The 20,445-nt window shown below is 40.8% G+C and overlaps 1 protein-coding gene across 1 annotated transcript; it reads left to right on the top strand.

The window, feature by feature from the left end:
* Window positions 1-943: 943 nt before the first annotated feature.
* Window positions 944-19,582, top strand: mypn (myopalladin). The gene is made up of 19 exons (XM_077494721.1): window positions 944-1,971; window positions 6,051-6,226; window positions 6,315-6,366; window positions 6,455-6,758; window positions 6,833-6,907; window positions 6,990-7,131; window positions 8,694-8,810; window positions 8,895-9,633; window positions 11,581-12,576; window positions 12,659-12,791; window positions 13,908-13,988; window positions 14,710-14,931; window positions 15,429-15,578; window positions 15,650-15,729; window positions 16,910-17,036; window positions 17,109-17,316; window positions 17,408-17,573; window positions 18,489-18,622; window positions 18,705-19,582. Exons 1-19 carry the CDS (start codon window positions 944-946, stop codon window positions 18,881-18,883), a joined length of 5,109 nt encoding a protein of 1,702 aa, XP_077350847.1. The 3' UTR covers window positions 18,884-19,582.
* The last annotated feature ends 863 nt before the right edge of the window (window positions 19,583-20,445 follow it).

Raw genomic sequence — 20,445 nt, 5'->3', positions numbered from 1 at the left:
AGACGCGTGGGTAAAATAAAATGGCGGACAGATAATTACAGGTTGGTTTGGCTTGAAAAATAAAAAAGAATGACGGACTGACGATGACAGAAGGGGGCCGCCAGACGACGACAAGTGATGAATGACGGACCATCAAAAATATGTAAAATTCCTACCTCTAAATATCAACGTGTTTCAGTTATGTTGAGAAAATGACTGCAAGGGCCTATCGGAGGATGAGGGACATAGTTCAGGATTAAGTCATTCATACTACTGAAACGCTTCCACGAGCATATTCCAGTATGAACTAGGGCTGGATGATATAGCCAAAAAATCAAATCTCCATCTTTTTTTTTTTTCCAGTCATTCAGGACTATTACAATTTTAATCATTTTTAATTTAATAACCCAACAAACATTTATTTAAAGGTTTCTTTTAGTCAAAAATAATTCCTGTGAAAAATGTTGAGACAACAATAATGTGTACTGATTCTAAATCAGTTTGAATGTAAATATACATTCATAGTTTGTGCTTAAATGTCACAATTAAGTAGCTGGTAGTTATTGTAAACACGTCTTGTAAACTACCCATCCAGCATTTTGCCACTTGTGCAAATTTCCAACTCACAAAAACTGCTGGATGTAACAGAACATAAAAACAACAATTTTTAATAATCCAGAAGACAAAACTCAAGTTGACGATTTCGTAAATTTTTAAAAATGGAGATATATTGAATTAATTTGATTTATTGCCCATCCCTGCATGAGCTGTGAGAGCATTTTAGTCATGTGAATAGTGTTTCACCCATGTGAAAGAGGTAATCCTGATTTATGTTTGTCCCTGCCTGCCCCTCATGTAAAGGGCCATCCAATCGTACATGTCAGTTGTCAGTTCGCCAAAACAGAGCTCTATGTGTGCATCAAATGAATCATCTCATTGAGGCTTTTATGATTCTTTCCCCAGTATGCAAGAAAACGCAGCTGAACCGCCACTGTCGCTCTCTCAGCTCCTACGAGAGAGCTACCTGGCCGAGGCCCGAGCCCATCAGCGTCACAGCGAAATGAGCCGCTCCGATGCGTCATCGTCGCGCCTCCAGATTTTTGGCTCGCTCAAAGGAAAGGCCGAGGACTCGGCGGGGCTCCATGAAAGCCAATTGCCGGACCTGTCGGCGTTCCTCAACCAAGAGGAGCTGGATAAGAGCGTTAACTTGGCCCGCCAGGCTATCGGACACGAGCCCCGTGAGGAGAGGGCGGAGGTCAAAGCTGCCATCAATCCATCCGCAACTTCCTCTGTTCACCTCACAAAGCCCTCTCCGGTTCCTTACACGCCTTCCTCTTCTTTGCCTTTCACGCACCCGCTTGATTCGCCAGCAACACAGCCAAAGCTCACAGTGGACACAAAGCCACACGCAGCCTCCATACGGCTGGACAACACGATGAGGAACAGTAGCGACGGTCTAAACCACTTGAACAAGTCAGCGAGGAACTCCCCGTTCGGGGTGGAGACCCAGTCCAAGAAGGAGTTCCTCAACAAGGCGGCCGACTTCATCGAAGAGCTCTCCTCTCTCTTCAAGGCGAACGCCTCCAAACGGATACGACCGAGAGCCTGTAAAGCCCATCGGAGTCGAAACCAGAACAAGAGCCAGAACGATGGAACAATTTTCTCAGACAGCAGGGAGCGCTCGGTCATGGCCGCGGACCTTGCAGAGGATGGGACCGATCCCGTTGTTAGCCACCAGCCAGAGATCCAACTGGACTCCGGGATTGGTCATGTGGAGTTACAGGACGGTAGGATGGCTGAGGAGCAGCAGTTTGACTCCAAAGAGGTGGATGCGACAGCAAGCTACATTTTGACAAAAACTCCGTCGTGTGCAGATGAGTCAGGATGTGAGCCTCCCCATTTTATTCAAAAACTGAAAAGCAGAGAAGTTCTGGAGGGAAGCAAAGTCCAGTTAGACTGCATCGTCAGAGGACATCCGATACCTGAAGTCCGGTAAGAAGCCGAAAATCAGCAAAGATGTCCATTCTGACAGGACATCTAATATTAGTTCGTCGAGGATAGGTTATCTTGTCATATTACCAAGCTGAAAAGTTACTGTAGTTGAGGAGTATCAGAAGTGTTCAGAGTCCTTTTTGTTCAGCAATTATTTTTTGTTACGCATACCCAGGAGGAAGAAAATGTTTTGCACCCACCCCAACTTTTCCGCGAATATAAATAGCATCATTTGTCAGTACGCCTCTTCAGAGCATCACTGCCACCTACTGTAGTGGATGTGCAATTACTCCTTATTCCAGTATGGCTAAAAAAAAAAAAACCCCAAAAAACATGTTCCTTGGGATACCATGCACTTCCCTCTATTTGAGAAGGACTGATTTAGTCTGATAAAACAAAAACAAAAAAAGGGCTAAATAGGTTTTTAGTGACCCTGAAAGGTATAAAAAGTAAAAATTTATTTAATTAAACACACGGTCAATCTGGATAGTAGCGCGACTCTTTAACGGGGAAGTCAGCCATAAACATTTTTTGACAATAATGTTATATGTGACCTCACTAGTCTAAACATGACATTCTGATTGATATTACATTTGTGGAATATGAGTTATGCAGCAAAATCCAGCCGTTTTTATCCATAACAGGGTGCGGCCATTTTGCCACATGTTGTCGACTGGAGATGACATCACAGTTGCTCACCCAAGCAACTGTGATTTCATTTTCACAATAAGTGGCAAAATGGCCGCTTTCTGATATTGATAAAAACTGCTGGATTTAGCTGCTTAACTCATATTCCACTAACGCAATATTAATCAGAATAACGTATTGAGACTAGTAAGGGTGCATAGAACATATTATTGTCAAGAATTGGTTGACGGGGGTGGGGGGACTTCCCCTTTAAAGAAGCCTGATTCTTAAATTTGATTTTTATATCAACATAATAAGCTTTCAGCCTTGTGGAAATAATAACAGGAGTCTCCATTTCAAGTGCACAAAGCAAGGTCAATAAAAACATTCTTGAATGAGTTTGTTGTGGACGAACATCAAAGCGCTGACATTAGCCCTGTCAAAATCGTGCATAGCTGCAAAAGAGGGATTTTCAATTTCACATGTATATAATGTGTTTAGAATAGAATAACTTTGAGAGGGTTCATTACGAAAACAAAGACTCTAGACAAGCAAAAGGTACTTAATGTGTAAATACAGAGGAACCTCCAAGACTGGATTCGCACTGCATGGTTCAGTTGACGTAATTCCAATTTCTTGGTCTCAGGTGACACAATTCGGATATGCATCATGGCAGATAAGAGCGGAAAAATATGGATTTGGATATCTTCAGACAAAAGTCTGATTCGTATATTGGATACTTGCTTATGTGAGTGCAGTGTGCACATTAATACTCGTCTCTGTCTGATTGATGTGGGTGTAGTTATTTACGTGCACCTTGGATATGGATATGTGCCAATGTGTTGAAAATGTGCATCAAAATAATTTTTAAAACATATGATATGAGGTTTAAATCACAATTGGCCACTTGGGCCTGCAGTGAATAATTCACTCAACCTCATCTCTTTCCTTTAGCTACTACATGAAAACTTAAAGGTGGTCTTTCTTTTGGAATAACTTGTTAAAAAAATATTGGTCAAACAACAGCAGAGGTTCCACTGTACGTACGTTTTTGGTTGAAAGTTTTTACTTGGAGTAAAAATAAACTTATGTTTGGAAAACGCCACTAAAAAAATGTTTTAGTAAGAAAACAGAGGTCATTTGAAGACGTTCCATGCAGAACAGCATGGAGATGAGGTATAGGCGATGTAGAGGGGCGGGGGCATGGTCTCGTTAGTCCTACTGAGCATTGTTGAAGCACTAACGTATACTTGTGCTGGGAGAATGCAAGCGCTCTGCCATTTTTAGACGGGACTGACACTGCGAGCTGTAGTCTCGTCTGATAATGGAACCAACTGAGCTCTTGGCAGTAGCATGAACACGCGCAGCTCTTTGGTAAGATGGTTTCTTTGCTCTTGAGTGTAAACTTTACAATGTTACTTAATGTAGTTTCATATTTTGTAGAAGCTGCTTTTAAGTTTGTTTCTGCATAAGATTTTCCTCAAAACTTGTTTTCATTCTATAGACCTCATTCTTTGTACTAACTTTATGAGGACTGTTTCAATTCCTTATTTGTCATTTTTAGATGATTGTATCTATGTGTGAGAGAAGTTTAGCAAAATGTGACTTTAGCATTGTGCGTCGAAGTTCAGAGCTGTCAGGCTCCAGAGGGAATCTCCTTCCTAAGTTTTGAGCCGCTGAAGGAAAATAGCTCTGACAGGTGCAGTGAGGAGCTCACCAACCGTCCTCTTTACTACTCATGTTTTTAATTTAGACTCTTACTCATGACAAATGACTCTCTTGTAGCAGAACATCCTGCAGTGACTCTATTCCAGTGAGGCACGCAAAGGAATTCCAATGTGCCGTCACTGTGAAATCACAATTGGATATATTGAGCGTGCGACTTTGATTTTGATGACAGCACTGAATCGGATTTACCGACGTAAAGCTCTCATCATCTCGCCACAGGCACACCTCATTCCTCTTTGATTATTGGCTGGATTTTCAGCACGCTCGAGGACTCATCGACTGAAAATAGATGTTCTGAGTAGCTACTGCTCATGTTGCTTCATAGTGCATTGGAAGTCGGTTTATGCGCATGGTTTTAAAATAATAAATAGACTGTTGCCAGCTAAAAATCTGAATATCACTGATTTGAACAAACTTTCTGTTAATATTATTGTAGGCTGTTGTGAGACCAATTCTGAAGTCAATTGTTACAAAAATGTAAATTTGACTGTAGTATCCCATCTAAACTGGTCAAGCTTACTTCTGTACTTTACAGGCAAAAGGGGAAAGTGTTTGCTCATTGATGTTTATATGATAGCCAAAAAAAACCTCATGTCGCAGCTTTAAAGTGATAGGAAGAAAATTGACAGAAAAGCAAGAATGTAAGCAGAATAACTGAAATATAGTCACAGTGAAATGGAACCTGGCATCCACACAGAAATATGTATAGTTGCATTTTGTCACTGATGTACGATTTAGAAATGATCTGCTTGCTTGGCAGTCAAAATGATTTTGGACATGCAGAAAAAAAAAGTGACCTGGAAACAATTTTCAGCTGCTTCAATACTCTCAAACGAATGCTAAGATGTATTAATTTACCAATATATCCATTCTGGTGTTTGTACTTTACAATGGTGTACAATTGGATTGTATGGTACTGTGAGTTAAAGGGGAAGTCAGCCCCTCATAATTTCTTGACAACAATATGTTCTTTGCAGCCCCACTAGTCTAAATACGGTATTGTGGTAGTTATTGCGTTAGTGAAATATGAGTTAAACAGCAAAATCCAGCAGTTTTTATCCATATCAGGGGGCGGCCATTTTGCCATTCGCTGTTGAGTGAGAATGACATCACAGTCGCTCAGGTCTCAGGTAGCAACCAATCACAGCTCAGCTTCAGAAAACAGGTGAGCTGTGATTGGTCGTCGCCTGAGCCCTGAGCAACAGTGATGTCATCTTCAGTCGACAGCAAGCAGCAAAATGGCCGCCCCCTGATATAGATAAAAGACGGCTGGATTTTGCTTCATAACTGATATTCCATAAATGTAATATTAATCAGAATGTCATGTTTAGATTAGTGAGCAGGATTATTTTAGTTAACTAAAACGAAAAAAGTACAACTAAAATTCAAAAAACAATTTCGTTAATTAAATAAAATAAAAACGAAAATGCTTTTAAAAAAACGAAAACTAACTGAAACTACATTTTATGTTCAAACTAACTAGAACTAACTATAATTACAGCAAAAATGTCCTTCGTTTTAGTCTTTGGTAATTAATTTACGGTATTGCATGAGCCTTTGGGGATGATTTTAAATGTGATTTTAAGTCGATTTATTTTGATACTAACCAGAATAAGGATTTTTTTAAAGTGTGTCACACAGAAGTGATGTCATCTAGCAGCAACCCTCATTTGATAGTGTAGGTGCAAATAGTGAGCGCACATGTTGACTTTGCTGAATTGCAGGTGGTTCTGTGAGGGCAAGGAGTTGGAGAACAGCCCTGACATTCAGATCATCACCAACGGTGAGCTGCACTCTCTCATCATCACGGAGGCTTTTGAGGAGGACACCGGACGTTACTCTTGCTTCGCATCCAATTTTTACGGAACTGACTCCACCTCAGCGGAGATTTACATCGAAGGTCCTTATGTCATTCTCTTTCAATTTAAATCAGATTTATTGCATTTGCAATAAATTATTTTGTATTATTTTAAAATGCGGTCCTACAGGTGCATCCTCATCAGACTCTGAAGGGGAACTGCACTTTGAGCATGTGGCCCAGTAAGTTCTCCTACTCTTGCCATATTTTGATTTTGTTGCATTTAAAGCTCTTGTTAATAGTGAATCTTCATCTATCTTTTTTTTAAAGCCTGCAGGGAAAACACCCAAAGTCCACACCACTGTCAAGCCAAATCGCCAGAGAAATAAAAGAGTCTTCAGCAAATCAAACCACAAGAGAACCAGCAGAGGAGCTCAGCACTCTTGTGATCCAGAAGGTTCCGGTTCCAGTTCAGACGATAGCCACCTCACCTCCAGGCTCAGAACGCTCTCAAACATTGGCAGCAGAGACTGAAACGATAGTCTTACCTGCACAAGTATTTCCGGCATCACCACCAGCAGGCCTCACAGAAGGTCAACTGCTTCCCAACGCAGCTCCAGTGTCCCAACCTGAGGTAGAACAGTCGACACACTTCCTATCATTACGTTTGTCTTTCTCTTGATCACATTTATTTTTTCATTTGCCCAGAATCAAACATCCAGCCTCAACCTCCTGCCAGGCTTCAACGGGCAAGCTGTCATGGCTGCGCCCGTTTTCACAAAGGTAGAATTTGTCTTCAAAGAATGTGTACAGTTATGTTCTGAGGGGCCAGTATGTCATAACAATCCTCTTTTCACACCTCTAGAGTCTGCAGGACCTGGTGGCTTCGGAAGGGCAGTTGGTTGTGCTCGAGTGCCGTGTGAAGGGAGTGCCGTCCCCTCGAGTGGAATGGTACAAAGAGGCCAAAATCATTGAAGACTCTCCTGATTTTAGGATCCTGCAGAAAAGTAAGCACAGACAAAACACAGGACTAAATTCAAAAGAGCAATACCAGAAGATTTTTGGTCCTAATTTTAAAGAGGAACTGAACCTTAAACTTTTTTTTTTTTTACAATGTTGTATGTGACCTTACTTGTCCAAACATGACATTGTGATTAATATTACATTTGTGTGATATCAGTTATGAAGCAAAACCCAGCCATTTTTAATCCATTTCAGGGGGCGTCCATTTTGCCACTTGCTATGGGCTATATGCCACGGAAGAGGCGGGACTGTTTTTGCACATCAATTTGGTTCCGGTTCGGTTTGTGACGTGTGGGCTGCGTCAAAATACTTGTGCTTCCGACTTTGTGCCCCCCGGTTACGCATTTGAAACCCGGACCGGAACCAAACTGATGTGCATAATCACGTCCCGCCTCTTTCGTGGCATATACCCCATTGACTGAAGATGACATTATAGTTTCTCATGGCTCAGGCAATGACCAATCCCAGCTCACCTGTTTTCTGCAGCTGAGCTGTGATTGGGTGATACCTGAGACCTGAGCAACTGTGATGTCATTTTTACTGCACTTTGCAAGTGGCAAAATGGCTGCTTTCTGATATTGATAAAAAACTGCTGGATTTTGGTGCTTAACTTATATTTCACTAACACAATATTAACCAGAATACCATATTTAGACTAATGGGGCTGCATAGAATGTATTATTGTCAAAAAAAAGAAAAAAAATGGGGTTTGACTACTCCTTTAATCTTAGCTCTTCAGCAAGAACAGCAAGGAATGTCCTGCTTGCCAAAATAGTGATCGGACAATTAGTTCTACTGTTTTTTTGTAATAGTGCAAAGTAGAGATCTCACGCTCCGGTCCTCGAGATCCACGTCTCTCTCCTCCAACACACCTGAATCAAGTAATCAAGATCATTATCAGACTTTTGTGGAGCTTGCTGATGAGCTGATCATTTGATTCAGGTGTGTTGGAGGAGGGAGACATGGAAAACCGGCTGGTTGGAGGCTCTCGAGGATCGGACTTGGAGAGGTTCTCGTTTATTTATTTATTTATTTATTTATTTATTTATTTATTTATTTATTTATTTATTATTATTGTTATTATTACTATGGTACCATCAGAAAAAATAAGGCTACAAGAGTTTTTTTTTGTTTTTTTTTTTGCTTTTTTTGTTTTTGTTTTCAGAGCCCAGATCTCCTGCTGAATCAGGTAGCTCTTTTAAAATTGCTCATTTGTGGAAAAATATAATTATTGCCTTAGGTATGTAACATGCTGTTGCATTCATACTGCTCTGAAGTGTTTGGTCTTTGGTGGGGACGTCTGCTTCCCTTCTGTACACAAGCCAGGGCTGCTTCCCTGTGCCTGTGCACCTTATAAGGTAGTCTCTCATCCTGTCGAACCCCTATGGCAGATCATTTCAACCTGCCTTAGCTTCAAATAGACCCAGAGAAACTCAGCGTTACTTTGTCAAACGAGTCATTTGCCCTCTCTTTCGCAAGACGCTCAACAGCGATCACATCCACGCAATTGAATCATGATGTGAGTATCTTTTGGGGTTTTTTCCAGAGGAAATATGTACACTGGTCATCGCTGAGGTTTTTGCTGAAGATTCTGGGATGTTTACTTGCACTGCAAGCAACGCGTATGGAATAACGTCCAGTACTGCAACACTAAAGGTCAAAGGTAAAAATTCTTTTATATTGGAGAAAGGCCTCCAGCATCATATTGTCAATACGCCAAAATAATGTGCTATTTTTTTTTTTGCAGGTAATGGTGTTCACAACCACGCAATCAGGCCTTTTTGCACTTTAACTGTGGAGCCCAGTCGAGTCCAAGAGTCCTCCACAGATCTCACCATCCCTCCTGTCAAACCCCAAGCAGAGACCAATAACATCAAGCCCCACTCCAGCACCATCCGGCTGGACCCATTAGTCAACAGCACCTTACGTTTGGACCCCTTAAACACCAGCACCCTTCGTCTGCACCCCAACAACTCCAGTATGCTCCGCCCGGATACTCTACGTACCAGCCTGCACGGTCTGGACCCCAGCAGCTTGTTTAGTAGCCCCAATGTCAACCATCGCAGTGTGAGCACTCCCAACTTAGACCCTCTCAGCCTTCACCAGGAGCCTCCAGAGAACACAGGACAACTGGCTCCACCCACAAAACCTTTTACTGCTGCACCTGTGGTTGAGCAGGAAGCATCCGGAGCGATGTTGACATCACCTGACGCAAGTTCCAATCACAAGGCAGCTTCTAACCATCAGAATGGGACATCTATTTCGTTGCCCCTCCCGAATCCCCCTCCTAACTCCTGCCTAAAGTCTGGGGTCCAGACAAACCACAAAGACTCACGCAACAGCTCCAGAGTCGGTCTGCGTGTACATTTCAAACTCCCCGAGGATGAGGAGGGTGAGCAAAATGACGCATCTGCTTCACCTGATGAAGATGCTTCTGATGCATTGGTCAACAAAGGACCACCACCAGTGCTGGCAAAACCCAAACTGTAAGTCAAGCTGAATAAATAAAGTTTTCAAGCAACTATTGCGCGTTAACAATAAAGTTTAGCTTTTCCAACCTTAAACATTTCTTGTCAATAATATGTTGTATGTGACCTCTCTCTAAACATGACATTCTGATTAATATTACATTTGTGGAATGAGCTAAGCAGCAAAATCCATCTCAGGGGTTGGCCATTTTGCCGCTTGTTGTCGAATAAAGATGACATCACAGTTGGTCAGGCAACAACCAATCACAGTTCACTTGTTTTCTGAAGCTGAGTTGTGATTGGTGTTGCCTGGGACCTGAGCAACATGGATGTCATTTTCGCTCAACAGCAAGTGGCAAAATGGCCGCCTTCTGATAAGGATAAAAACTGCTGGATATTGCGGTTTAACTCATATTCCACTAACATGTAACCAGAATACCGTATTTAGATTAGTGGGGTTGAATGGAACATATTATTGTCAAGATTTTTTAATTTTTTTTGTTTTATGATGCATTCGAGGATGGTCGGAAGTCGGACATCTGAGTTGGTTTTTCCCACTTCTGACCTGAAAGCATTTGAGGTGAAAGTAACCAACCAAAATGGCGAATAGTGGTAAATTGTGTTTTATTTTGGTCCTCAAAACTCATTTTGACCTCCAGCAAACTTACCTGCTTGCAATTTTGCTTCATTTATTGTTTTTATCTTATTTCATAAGCATTTCATACAGTTCAGTAGTTCACTGTATAATTCCATGCAGGGAGATAGCGGCATACTGTCACGTATGTTGCGTTAAGTGGAGTTATGTTGAATATTTATGTATGAAGAAAGCTTTCAGTAGTAGAAGTTTCATACTTGAGTAAATTGTGTTTTGCCATTCAGAGTGACGTCACATTGTAGTCCGTCGGTGAAGTCGGGGTCCTTTTTTTTTCTTTTTTTTCCCCTGAATTCACAAGTAGAATTTGCGAGTTCAAGGGGCTTTTCCCGTACACACTTCCTGGTTTGAACTCAGAAAAGTCCGACTTCTGACCATCCTCGAATGCAGCATTACAGCATCCCTTTAACAATAAAGAGTAGCTTTTCCCAAAACTTAGATTCAGGATTCTGGTTCAGGTTGAATATAAGAAAATGTTGTAAGCTATTTCACTGACTACCAAACAAGCGCACATCTTTATATTACGTCTGTTATCATTATTTTATAGATTGATGCTATGTCAATTTAAGATATAACGTTCTCGATTTGAGTCACAGGGAGCAACCAATCTTCATATGAAAATGAACATGAAATCTTGCTACAAGTATACAGACAAAAACAAGATTTTACAACCTAAATCACATTTTTAGTTCACATAATAAGATTTGATCCTCCCCCTCCTCTTCCAGTCCAAATATAAATGCTCCTCCTTCAGCTCAACTATTAGTCACAATTCACTAATCCATGCAAGCAGACCTGAAATGTGGACCTTCAGGCTTTCCAAAACAAAGGATGGCATTTTCTACTTGTAAGTTCACTTGCGTTTCTTACATTTTATACAAGAAGTTCCTGTTTAAATTGCGGTCAGTATCATGTGGTTTCTGATTATCCTTGTGCTCACCCTGAAAAGTTTAATTACTGCTACTATTTGGATTGGAGTTTGGTCATGGACTTGTTTTCATAAAAGGCCAAGCAAAAAGGTGATTTAATCAATAGTACAGTAGTTAAATATAATGTAAACTGTGCCGATAAGACTGAATTGAGTGTGCGCATTGAAAGAGTTCCGAGGCTATCCAGAGTTGTTTTGTGGCCAACTTGTTGGTGGTCCATAAAAGGGCAGATAATCTTCATGCTGACTTTGGCTCACTTCTGTCGGGCTTTACGGGAGTTGACCGGCTGTAATTCATTGCAACACGGCACTGAGCCTCCCTCATGTTCACCATGTATAGAGTCTTTCCAGCTCATCTCTTATGTTGCTTGTACTTGATTGACAGGGACCCGGCACAGCTCCAGCTCCTTCACAACCAAGTTCTTCTGGAGCAGCAGCAGGAGAGCGAACCCCCGACCCAAATCCACAATCAGCCTTCATTCCAGGTGAAACCAGAGGCCACAAACTTTCGTGTAGGTCCATTGTGGTCCCTCAGAGAAAACCGTGATTCCCAATCGACCCAGTTGACACCCAAATCTGGATTTGGCCCCACCTTGACGCCCAGTGCACCTTCAGTGAGTTCTGCTCCTGTGATCAACACTCCGCCTCCAAGATCCTTTCCATCCACACCCCAGATTAAGACCTCCTCCCTGGTGACATCCCCTCCGCCTGTACCGCAGCTAAACACGGCTCCACCTTTGAGCGCGGCACCTTCGACCCAGATGACCACCATCCATGCCTCCCACCTGAACCTGTCCACAACAGTTCTTGCCAGAACTACACCCGCGCCGCAGTTCTCCTCTCCGCCAGCGTCAAATCTCAGTTCAAGCACGACACATCATGTCACATCCCCAGCCGCTTTCCTGAGAAGCACCCACGCCTCCCTCATGAATCTGACCGCGACCTCGCAGGCTTTCAACTACACCCGTCCGAAAGAGTTCATCACGGCTCAAACGTTCTCACCCGGCAGGAGTCCCTCCCCAACTGAGTCCCCAGTTCCGCTTCTCCAGGAACTGGCAGCTGAGTTCAACTCCTCCGCCGCCAGTTCGCCAACGCTCCCGCCGTTCTCGCCACCGACCAGGATCTTTCCCACGAGAGTAGTCCGGTCCCCGACGAGCCCCCCGTCGCTCATATCCTCACCCACGCCGGGTTCAGCGCCAACCTACAACAACGCGTTCGCCATCAGAGCCCAGTCGCCCCCGCAGGCTTCCTCTCCCACCTCCAGCAGCTCCACACCAAGTCCAATCCAAAACCCCGTGGCTTTCTTGAGCGCCATCCTGCCTTCCCTGACTCCATCTCAGCCTACCAACTCCATGGGCCTTCCCAAAGGGGCCCCTTTAGGGTACTTTACATATGACTGCTTGCGCTACTGGAGAGGTGGGTGCACTGTCACATGTTGTAAAACATTTCTTCTGTCTCTGAAGGTTCAATAAGAAAGTCCCAAAGACGCGCCTGCCATCAACCGAAATGATTCGCGAGAGCAAAGATGCTGTTCTTTATGACATTGAGAAAAAACTGCAATTTCAAGATGAGCTTCCCGTTTATGCCTATCAGCAGGTACCAAACACCCCTTTAGTTAGTTGAATGATAGAGTAGTTTGACATGTTAGTATAGTATGTTATCACTAATTTGAAACCAACTAATCTGTTGTTTAGTCTGGTTTTCCATGAGCCACATTCATTTGGAAAACTATTGTTTTCATTTTAAAGTGCATGAAATGTTAAACTGGTTAGACAAATTAACAATTTTACAAATATCAACTTTCCTCTTGTCTCTGTAGGACCTTATATTCTGACAAACCTGTTTATAGGCATTTTATACTAAAATTAAGAAATATCAGCATTGACCTTTTCACAAATCTGAAAGCCGACAAAGATGGTATCTCGGTGAACGATTGTATAAGCAAATTTAGGATTTTCATCAGGATTTCTTTTTTTACTTGTCGCAAATACGTTTCAAACATATTCAGACAAATTTTCACTCTCTGCAAAGATCTTTTGAAACCTTTTTTCCGAACCCTTATGAAAACCCCAAATTAGCTACATTTGTATGCATTTGTCACTCAGTGAGATACAGACAACTTTAATTTATAGATTTGTTTAAATTTCTACTTTATAAAAAATGTTGCTGACACTAAGAACTCCCTACATGTTTATTAAAATAATAATAATAAATAAATAAATATTACAAAATTATGTTGAAATTCTTTATTTACAGTAGAAAACAGGGAACTATTTACTTGCTTAATTTTTTATTTAGCCTAACACATGCTGATGACCCTGGAAGCTCCCTGCAATTTTTGTTATAATTCTTAAACAAAGCTCAATACTTTATACGTTTAAAATTATTTTCTCTTTTACTGCAAATGAATATCAGTTATTGGTCTTCTTGACTGCTAATTATCGGTATCGACCTTGAAAAAAAACATTGGTCGATCACTACTGCAATCACTGGACAAAAGCTCACAATTAATTATTGACTTTGTTACTCATACGCTGTAATAATAATAATAATATTATAACATTTTTTCCTTCCTACTTCTCGATCATCGGTCATTGTGTCTATGTACTGTAACCATGCACGTCTATAACATTCCTTAGCTTGTGTGTGCGCTTCTCTAGCAGCAGTTAGTGTGTCTGTGGGAGTTCATCATCCATCCCTATCCTCTCATAGAAGCGGAGTATTGAGGGGAAAACAGCGAGCAGACCCTTTGTTGGACCAAACATTCCAGCAACTGTCATTAACTATGATGAGGTACAAGGATCATCTCATTGCAAGCACTGATTCGGGAAGCTAACATGATGGCAGTTCAGTCACGTTTGGACACAATTTCTCATGCATTTCTCATGGTTTGTCCAAACTTTTGGCTGGTATTCACCACCATTCGAGCACCCATTCACTAATATATAACCTGCACGAAGAAATCTACTACACTGTGTTCATGACTCACTGTTGGTTTACTTCACAGTTCATTCAATTCCCTTTGAGCTTAGATTTCCTACGTCCTTCACACATCCTAAACATGACGTCAAATACAACTGTTTTTTCTTCTCTTTAATTTTGTAATCTGACAAGTTAGAAGTATTTTGGCCTACTCAATAAAATATAAATATCCCAGATATTCAATAGTGTTCTTTAGTTAATTTCTGTTCTCTGTTTTACCCTCTCATCTTGATGCATGAGCATTTTTTTTTTTTTTTTTTTTTGCTTTCCAGCAGGCATTTCGTCAAATAGATGCTACAGCATGTTTCCAATTGAGTGGTATTAAGTCATAACTTAATATGTAAGTTTAGGTTCACATGTTCAAGTTTTGACTTCAATACCACTACTGCTATAAATCAATACAGTATACACCCGCTTATAATGTCTGAATAATGTTTAAAAATTTGAAAGTATGAAAAGGTTTCCGGCAACTTCAGCAAGTAGAAAGACAAAAGGTGCATTAAGTTTGCTTTCATTTGCCCCCCTTTTTTAGGAGTACAAAGTGTCCAATTTTGAGCAGAGATTAATGAGCGAGATCGAGTTCCGCTTGGAGCGAACGCCAGTGGAGGAGTCCGACGATGACGTGCAGCACGACGACGTGCCCTCGGGTAAATGCATTGCACCAATCTTTGACAAGAAACTCAAGAACTACAAGGCCATGGAGGGTGTACCTGTTACTTTCTCCTGCAAGGTTGTTGGCATCCCTGTTCCAAAGGTGAGACATCGAGTGGTGAAAAAGACCACCATGGTCATATTTAATCCTGTAATCATTAACTCATTCACTGCCAATGACGACTATAGACGTCAAAAATCCAAGCAAACAGCCAGTGCAAATTTTGACAAGAAATTTGAATTTAGTTTTAGTTATTCATTGTTTTCATTCATAGTTATTAATACCCATTGTTATTAATAACAACAATGACAACAATTTCATTGCTAAGTGCTACCATCGTGCATAGTGATCGGTCTTGGTCTTACTGAGACCACAAACTGGGTCTCGACCTCCAGAATTTAGTCGACTAAAATTGCTCCTTATTTTTGTCGACTAAATGTTGGATTAAAACTCAAATACAATCAGGTGACTAAGTTATGACTAAGGCTTTAATTATATTTAGTCAGAAGACTATAACTAAAACTAAATTGAAATTTCTTCTTTTTTTTTTTATTAAAATTTTAATTTAATTTATTTTTTTTATTATTATATGCTGACAGGTTTACTGGTTCAAGGATGGGAAGCAGATCTTGAAGAAGAATACACATTATAAGAAGATAAGAGAGGGTGATGGGACATGTGCTTTACATATAGAGTGTACAACAGCTGACGATGATGGAAATTACACCATCATGGCAGCAAATCCACAGGTAACACCTTGCGCTGAGCTTCTGCTTCATCCTTCTGTACCAATTCTGATGTACCATTTGCAAATCAATAGGGACGGATGAGCTGTTCAGGTCATTTGATCATCCAAACAGGACCACCTCGATGCCGACTGACCCCAATCAACTCTCAGAGGTAAGCAGGAATGCAGATCTTGCCAGCAGTGCATATAAAAGTCTCCACACCTCTGTTCATGATTTTGTGATTAATGATTTAAAAAATGTTTCCACCATTAATGCTACCTGTACAACTCAATTGATTAAAAATAATCTTTTTGAGAGGGGAAGTCAAAATTGTTTTATGACCACATTAATATACATCTTTCAAAATGTGAAAATACTAAACCGTAAAGTGTTATTTTTACATTGTTCAAGACCAGAATTACTTTATAATACGTAGGTTCAAATTACGGTAGCTAGCCTATTTATAATTAGCATTATTTATATTTAGCCTAATTATAATTAGCACAACAAGGTCCACTAGCAAAGGATGACTTAACTCGTTTTAAACACATATTTAGACATATGCTTATTTAAATTACTCATAAACACATAACTTTACTTGAAAACACTTTATAGCCGAAGGACGTTATACGTTCTTATCACATATCGCTTATATGCTAAGTGGGGCCCAGACTCCACAGTTGTTGCTCTTCAGCCAGCTCACGTATACTACACAATTCACCACTGGAGGGTGCTAAAGGTCCATCCATCCATTTTCTGAACTGCTTGTCCTAACTAGGGTGGGTGTGCTGTGCTGTGGCTAATTTCAGGGGGGGGGGGGGAAACAAATGCAAATTTAAACACCGCTGCAACTAAACCATTACACTCTTATAACTGGGATGTGGCTATTTTCAGAGTTAACCAACGACCATCAAATGCATGTGTCAGCACACACAAGTGCCACCATTGAAAGTACTGTACATCTGATTAACCCCAAATAAGGTTTTAGAGCCTTTCTTTGACATTTTATTTTGTTTCTAACTAAAGCTTAAAGGTTTTGTGTTAACACTACACTTACATTGGTTTCATTTTTTTTTTATAAAATAAAAAAAAAAAAAGCATTTGAACATGGCTGTGTATACTTTTTATTTCCACTGTAGATCAGAATTGTCCTTGAGTGCTGAATCTTAAGTAATACATTTTTGTAATTATTCCCGCCCCCCTCGATCTCTGGTTGGTTAGAGGAAATTGCTGGAAATCTTTTTTTTTTTTTTTTTTTTTTTTTTAACTCAGTAGTTTCAGTTTTCAATTGTAAGTACAGATTCAAATGGATTTGGGACCACACATATAACGTTAACATCTCCACATTTTAGGGTACGAACTCGTGTCCAGGAAGTTGAGGGAGAGCAAACCCTTGAGCGTTTTTTCCGGCCTCACTTCATCCAGGCTCCAGGAGATATGCTAGCACATGAGGGGAGGGTGTGCAGACTAGACTGTAAGGTAGGTATCATGCTGCTGATTTCACATAGCATTTGTTGATTCAACAGTAAAAATGGTCCCCGTTTGTTTTAGGTGAGTGGTCTACCTAACCCCGAGCTCATGTGGTTGGTCAACGGTAGGCCCGTCTATGCAGATCTTTACCACAGGATGCTGGTGCGGGAAAATGGCATCCACTCTCTTGTCATTGACCCCTTGACACAGAAAGATTCTGGCACATACACCTGCATTGCAAGCAACAAAGCAGGGCAGAGCTCCTTCAGTTTAGAACTCAAAGTTGTGGGTGAGCAGATTTGCATTGGAGTGGTGAATAGCAAATGAAAATGAGAATTTTTTTTTTTCAGTATAATTTGAATTTTGAACTCTCCACTCAGAGAAAGAGATGAAACACCCTCCCCAGTTTGTGGAGAAGTTGCAGAACATGGGAATCCCTGAGGGGTCCCCTGTCAGGATGGAATGTCGGGTGGTGGGCATGCCCCACCCAGTTATATTCTGGAAGAAAGACAACGACACCATTCCCAGAACACAGAGCAGAATGAGGTCAGTGAGACTTCCAAAGAAAATACAAAAATTTTCACGAATTGTTCACACAAGAGCACCTTCACAAAGCTCCTGGAAAGTGAAAATAAATGATTTCAAAAATTTGCATACGACAGAAAATAATGCTATTAGCACTTCTGAGAGTGCATTTTCCTGAGTGAAAACGGAAGACCCCGCCTGTAATAAAGTAGTAAAATTTAGTCAAAATCTCTCCTTGCAAAATTTACTTAGAATTTCTGAGTGAAAAATATTTAACTCATTTGCTCCCAAAAACGTATAAATACGTTTTATTTTAAATATTACCATGCAGCCAAAGACTTATTTATACGTTTTTATGTTTGTTTGTTTGTTTTTTTATGCTAGAGCCCATAGAAGGCTTTGATGCAGCCTCTGAACTGAAGAGAATGCTTCAAGTAATGGTAGTTATTACAAAAACGGCCAGCAGGTGGCAGCAGAGTATAAGAGATCAATCTGGGTCATGTTTCCAAAATTTTGCTATATTCTAATGCTAATTGCTGCATCATGGAAACAAATACAAATGTACTTCTTTTTCTTGACAAAAGAAGAGATTCTAATCTTTGATTTGGTAGGTTCCACGTTTTGATAGCAATAGGACACAACATTCTGTGGGCCTTGCAAAAATCAGTCAAAATCCACTAAAACGGCGAAAAATGTGCTGGGAGTGAATGAGTTAATAGGTTTTGTCTTGTGCACGCTAAATACTCTTGAGTAAAATTTACTCTGTTCCAAGTGTAAATTTTACTCAATTTAGAGTGGGACCAAATAGACTCTGTTTTGAGTAAAATTTACTGTGCTGGTTGACGAAAACAATCTACTTGGCCATACAAGTTCCACTATTCTCCTTGCCATCAACTCAAAAACAAAACACGAAAATCCACTTTTCTTGTACTTCAGCATGCAACAGGACGCCACAGGATACGTGTGCCTCCTCATCCAGCCAACCACCAAAGAGGACGCTGGCTGGTATACGGTGTCAGCCAAAAACGAGGCCGGGATTGCGGCCTGCACCTGCAGGCTCGACATCTATGGTACGAGAGCGAGCGGTACCTAGATAAAGCGTCTGCAGCGTTACTGAACTTGATACATGTCGCCATGTATTATGACCTTCAGCGCAGTGGCATCAGAGCGTGCCGGCGCCCATGAAGAAGACGCCGCGCGCGGGCAGCCGCTACGCAGCTCTCACAGACCAAGGACTCGACATCAAATCCACCTTCGCCACATCGGAGACAAGCCCCTTCTTGTTCGCCAGCTCCCCTCCTGAGGCCACGCTGGAGAGTGAGGAGTTGTGAGGAGCGGGTGTTTACCTGCGCGGGTCGTGCCGCTTGCTAGCACAGTGTCACCATTCCGGTTTACGTAACAGAGTGTTTCACGTACAAAAAAAAAAAAAAAAAAAAAAAAGAGAACACCTTTGCTAAGTCTTAGCTAATGAGCCACAAAATGGAGTTGAATTTTGCTCTCCAACATGTTTGAATGATTAACTTTTATTTGTGCTCTTTCTTTCTTTCTTTTATACTTTTGAGGGAAAAAAACAACACTGCTCTCAAAGCCTTTTTTCCCTTGCAAATAATACATCTAATAATTTATATTTGAATTAAATGTATATGAAAGCTAAGCTAAGTTATTTGAAGGAATTTGGAAATGCACTGTTTTATTTAAGTGGTTGATTTAACGTTGGATTGTTTCAACACATTACACGTTTTCCATGTGTATGCATGTTGACGGCTAATTGTGTGTTTTTTTTCACAGTTACATAGTATGTTGTTAGTATGTGAAAGTGGGGATGTTTATGAGTGAGATTAGTGCAATTTGTTTTATGGTACAGTGCCAGATGCGAAATTGAAGCCAACGGTTACAAATGATTACCTTTCATAGACTAAAGAGAATTTTAAGTGAGTTTGGAAATATATTGATGGACGCTTCTACTTCTGTAATGTTGCACACTGTAAAATAGTTTTGAATTCAGAATAAAATTATATTTATTCAAGTAAGTTTGCCTCACTGGAAGTTTTATAAATACGTATAAAACGTGAGGAAGCCATCTTACCTAATGTGAGTTCACTGAAATTTCTGCTGATTTTTGAGGTCTTGTTTTGACTATGCTTATTATCTTGAATTCAAAACAAATAGGAGATCCCAGCAGCCAATTAAGCATAGCTAATCAGTCCAATTAGAAGGGAAGAACGTTCAAATAGGCATAAAATTACATTCACCTTACTTGACCCAATTAGACTGTGAGCCTCATTTGACCAGCTGCCAGATCGAGTTGCTAGCTGTCTGTCTGTCGCTTGTGTGTGTTGCAGTCATAAATGTATAATGAGAATATAACAGCACCTTGAAAGAGTTTATTATTGTTATTATTATTACATTTTATCATCTTCTGGTTACCTTTGAAACATTTTCAGTTGGATGACATTACAAAACAAAAGGCCTCACTAATTCAGATCAATATATGAGAACAATTATGTTTCCAGATGCTTATTTTGTAATAATCTGGAGATGATGATGAGGTACACTTTCTCCACCAGGACTAAAACATACGCTTAGTGGCCTAATCTCCATTTCTCCATAAGGGGATCTGGATTTAACGCAGCGTGTGTTTCTGTCGGGGATGACGGGTCACTCCTCAGTCGTGACATATGGCTTTTGACAACAGGCCACAGCTGAGTCTAAGGTGCTCAAATGAGCCAATCATAAGACTCGTCTCATCTCAGACGAGGCCCTCAGACAAGACAAGCAGCAGCTGGCAAACTACATCAATCTGTAATCAATGAACCAACTGGTAGATGGGATTATATGCCTAATTGCACAGCACAGCTAACCAGTCCATCCCAAAAATGACCAGACAGCATCA

This window comes from Festucalex cinctus, chromosome 14 (assembly GCF_051991245.1).
Source record: "Festucalex cinctus isolate MCC-2025b chromosome 14, RoL_Fcin_1.0, whole genome shotgun sequence".
NCBI lineage: Eukaryota > Metazoa > Chordata > Actinopteri > Syngnathiformes > Syngnathidae > Festucalex > Festucalex cinctus.
This window is presented reverse-complemented; position numbering and strand designations above follow the sequence as displayed.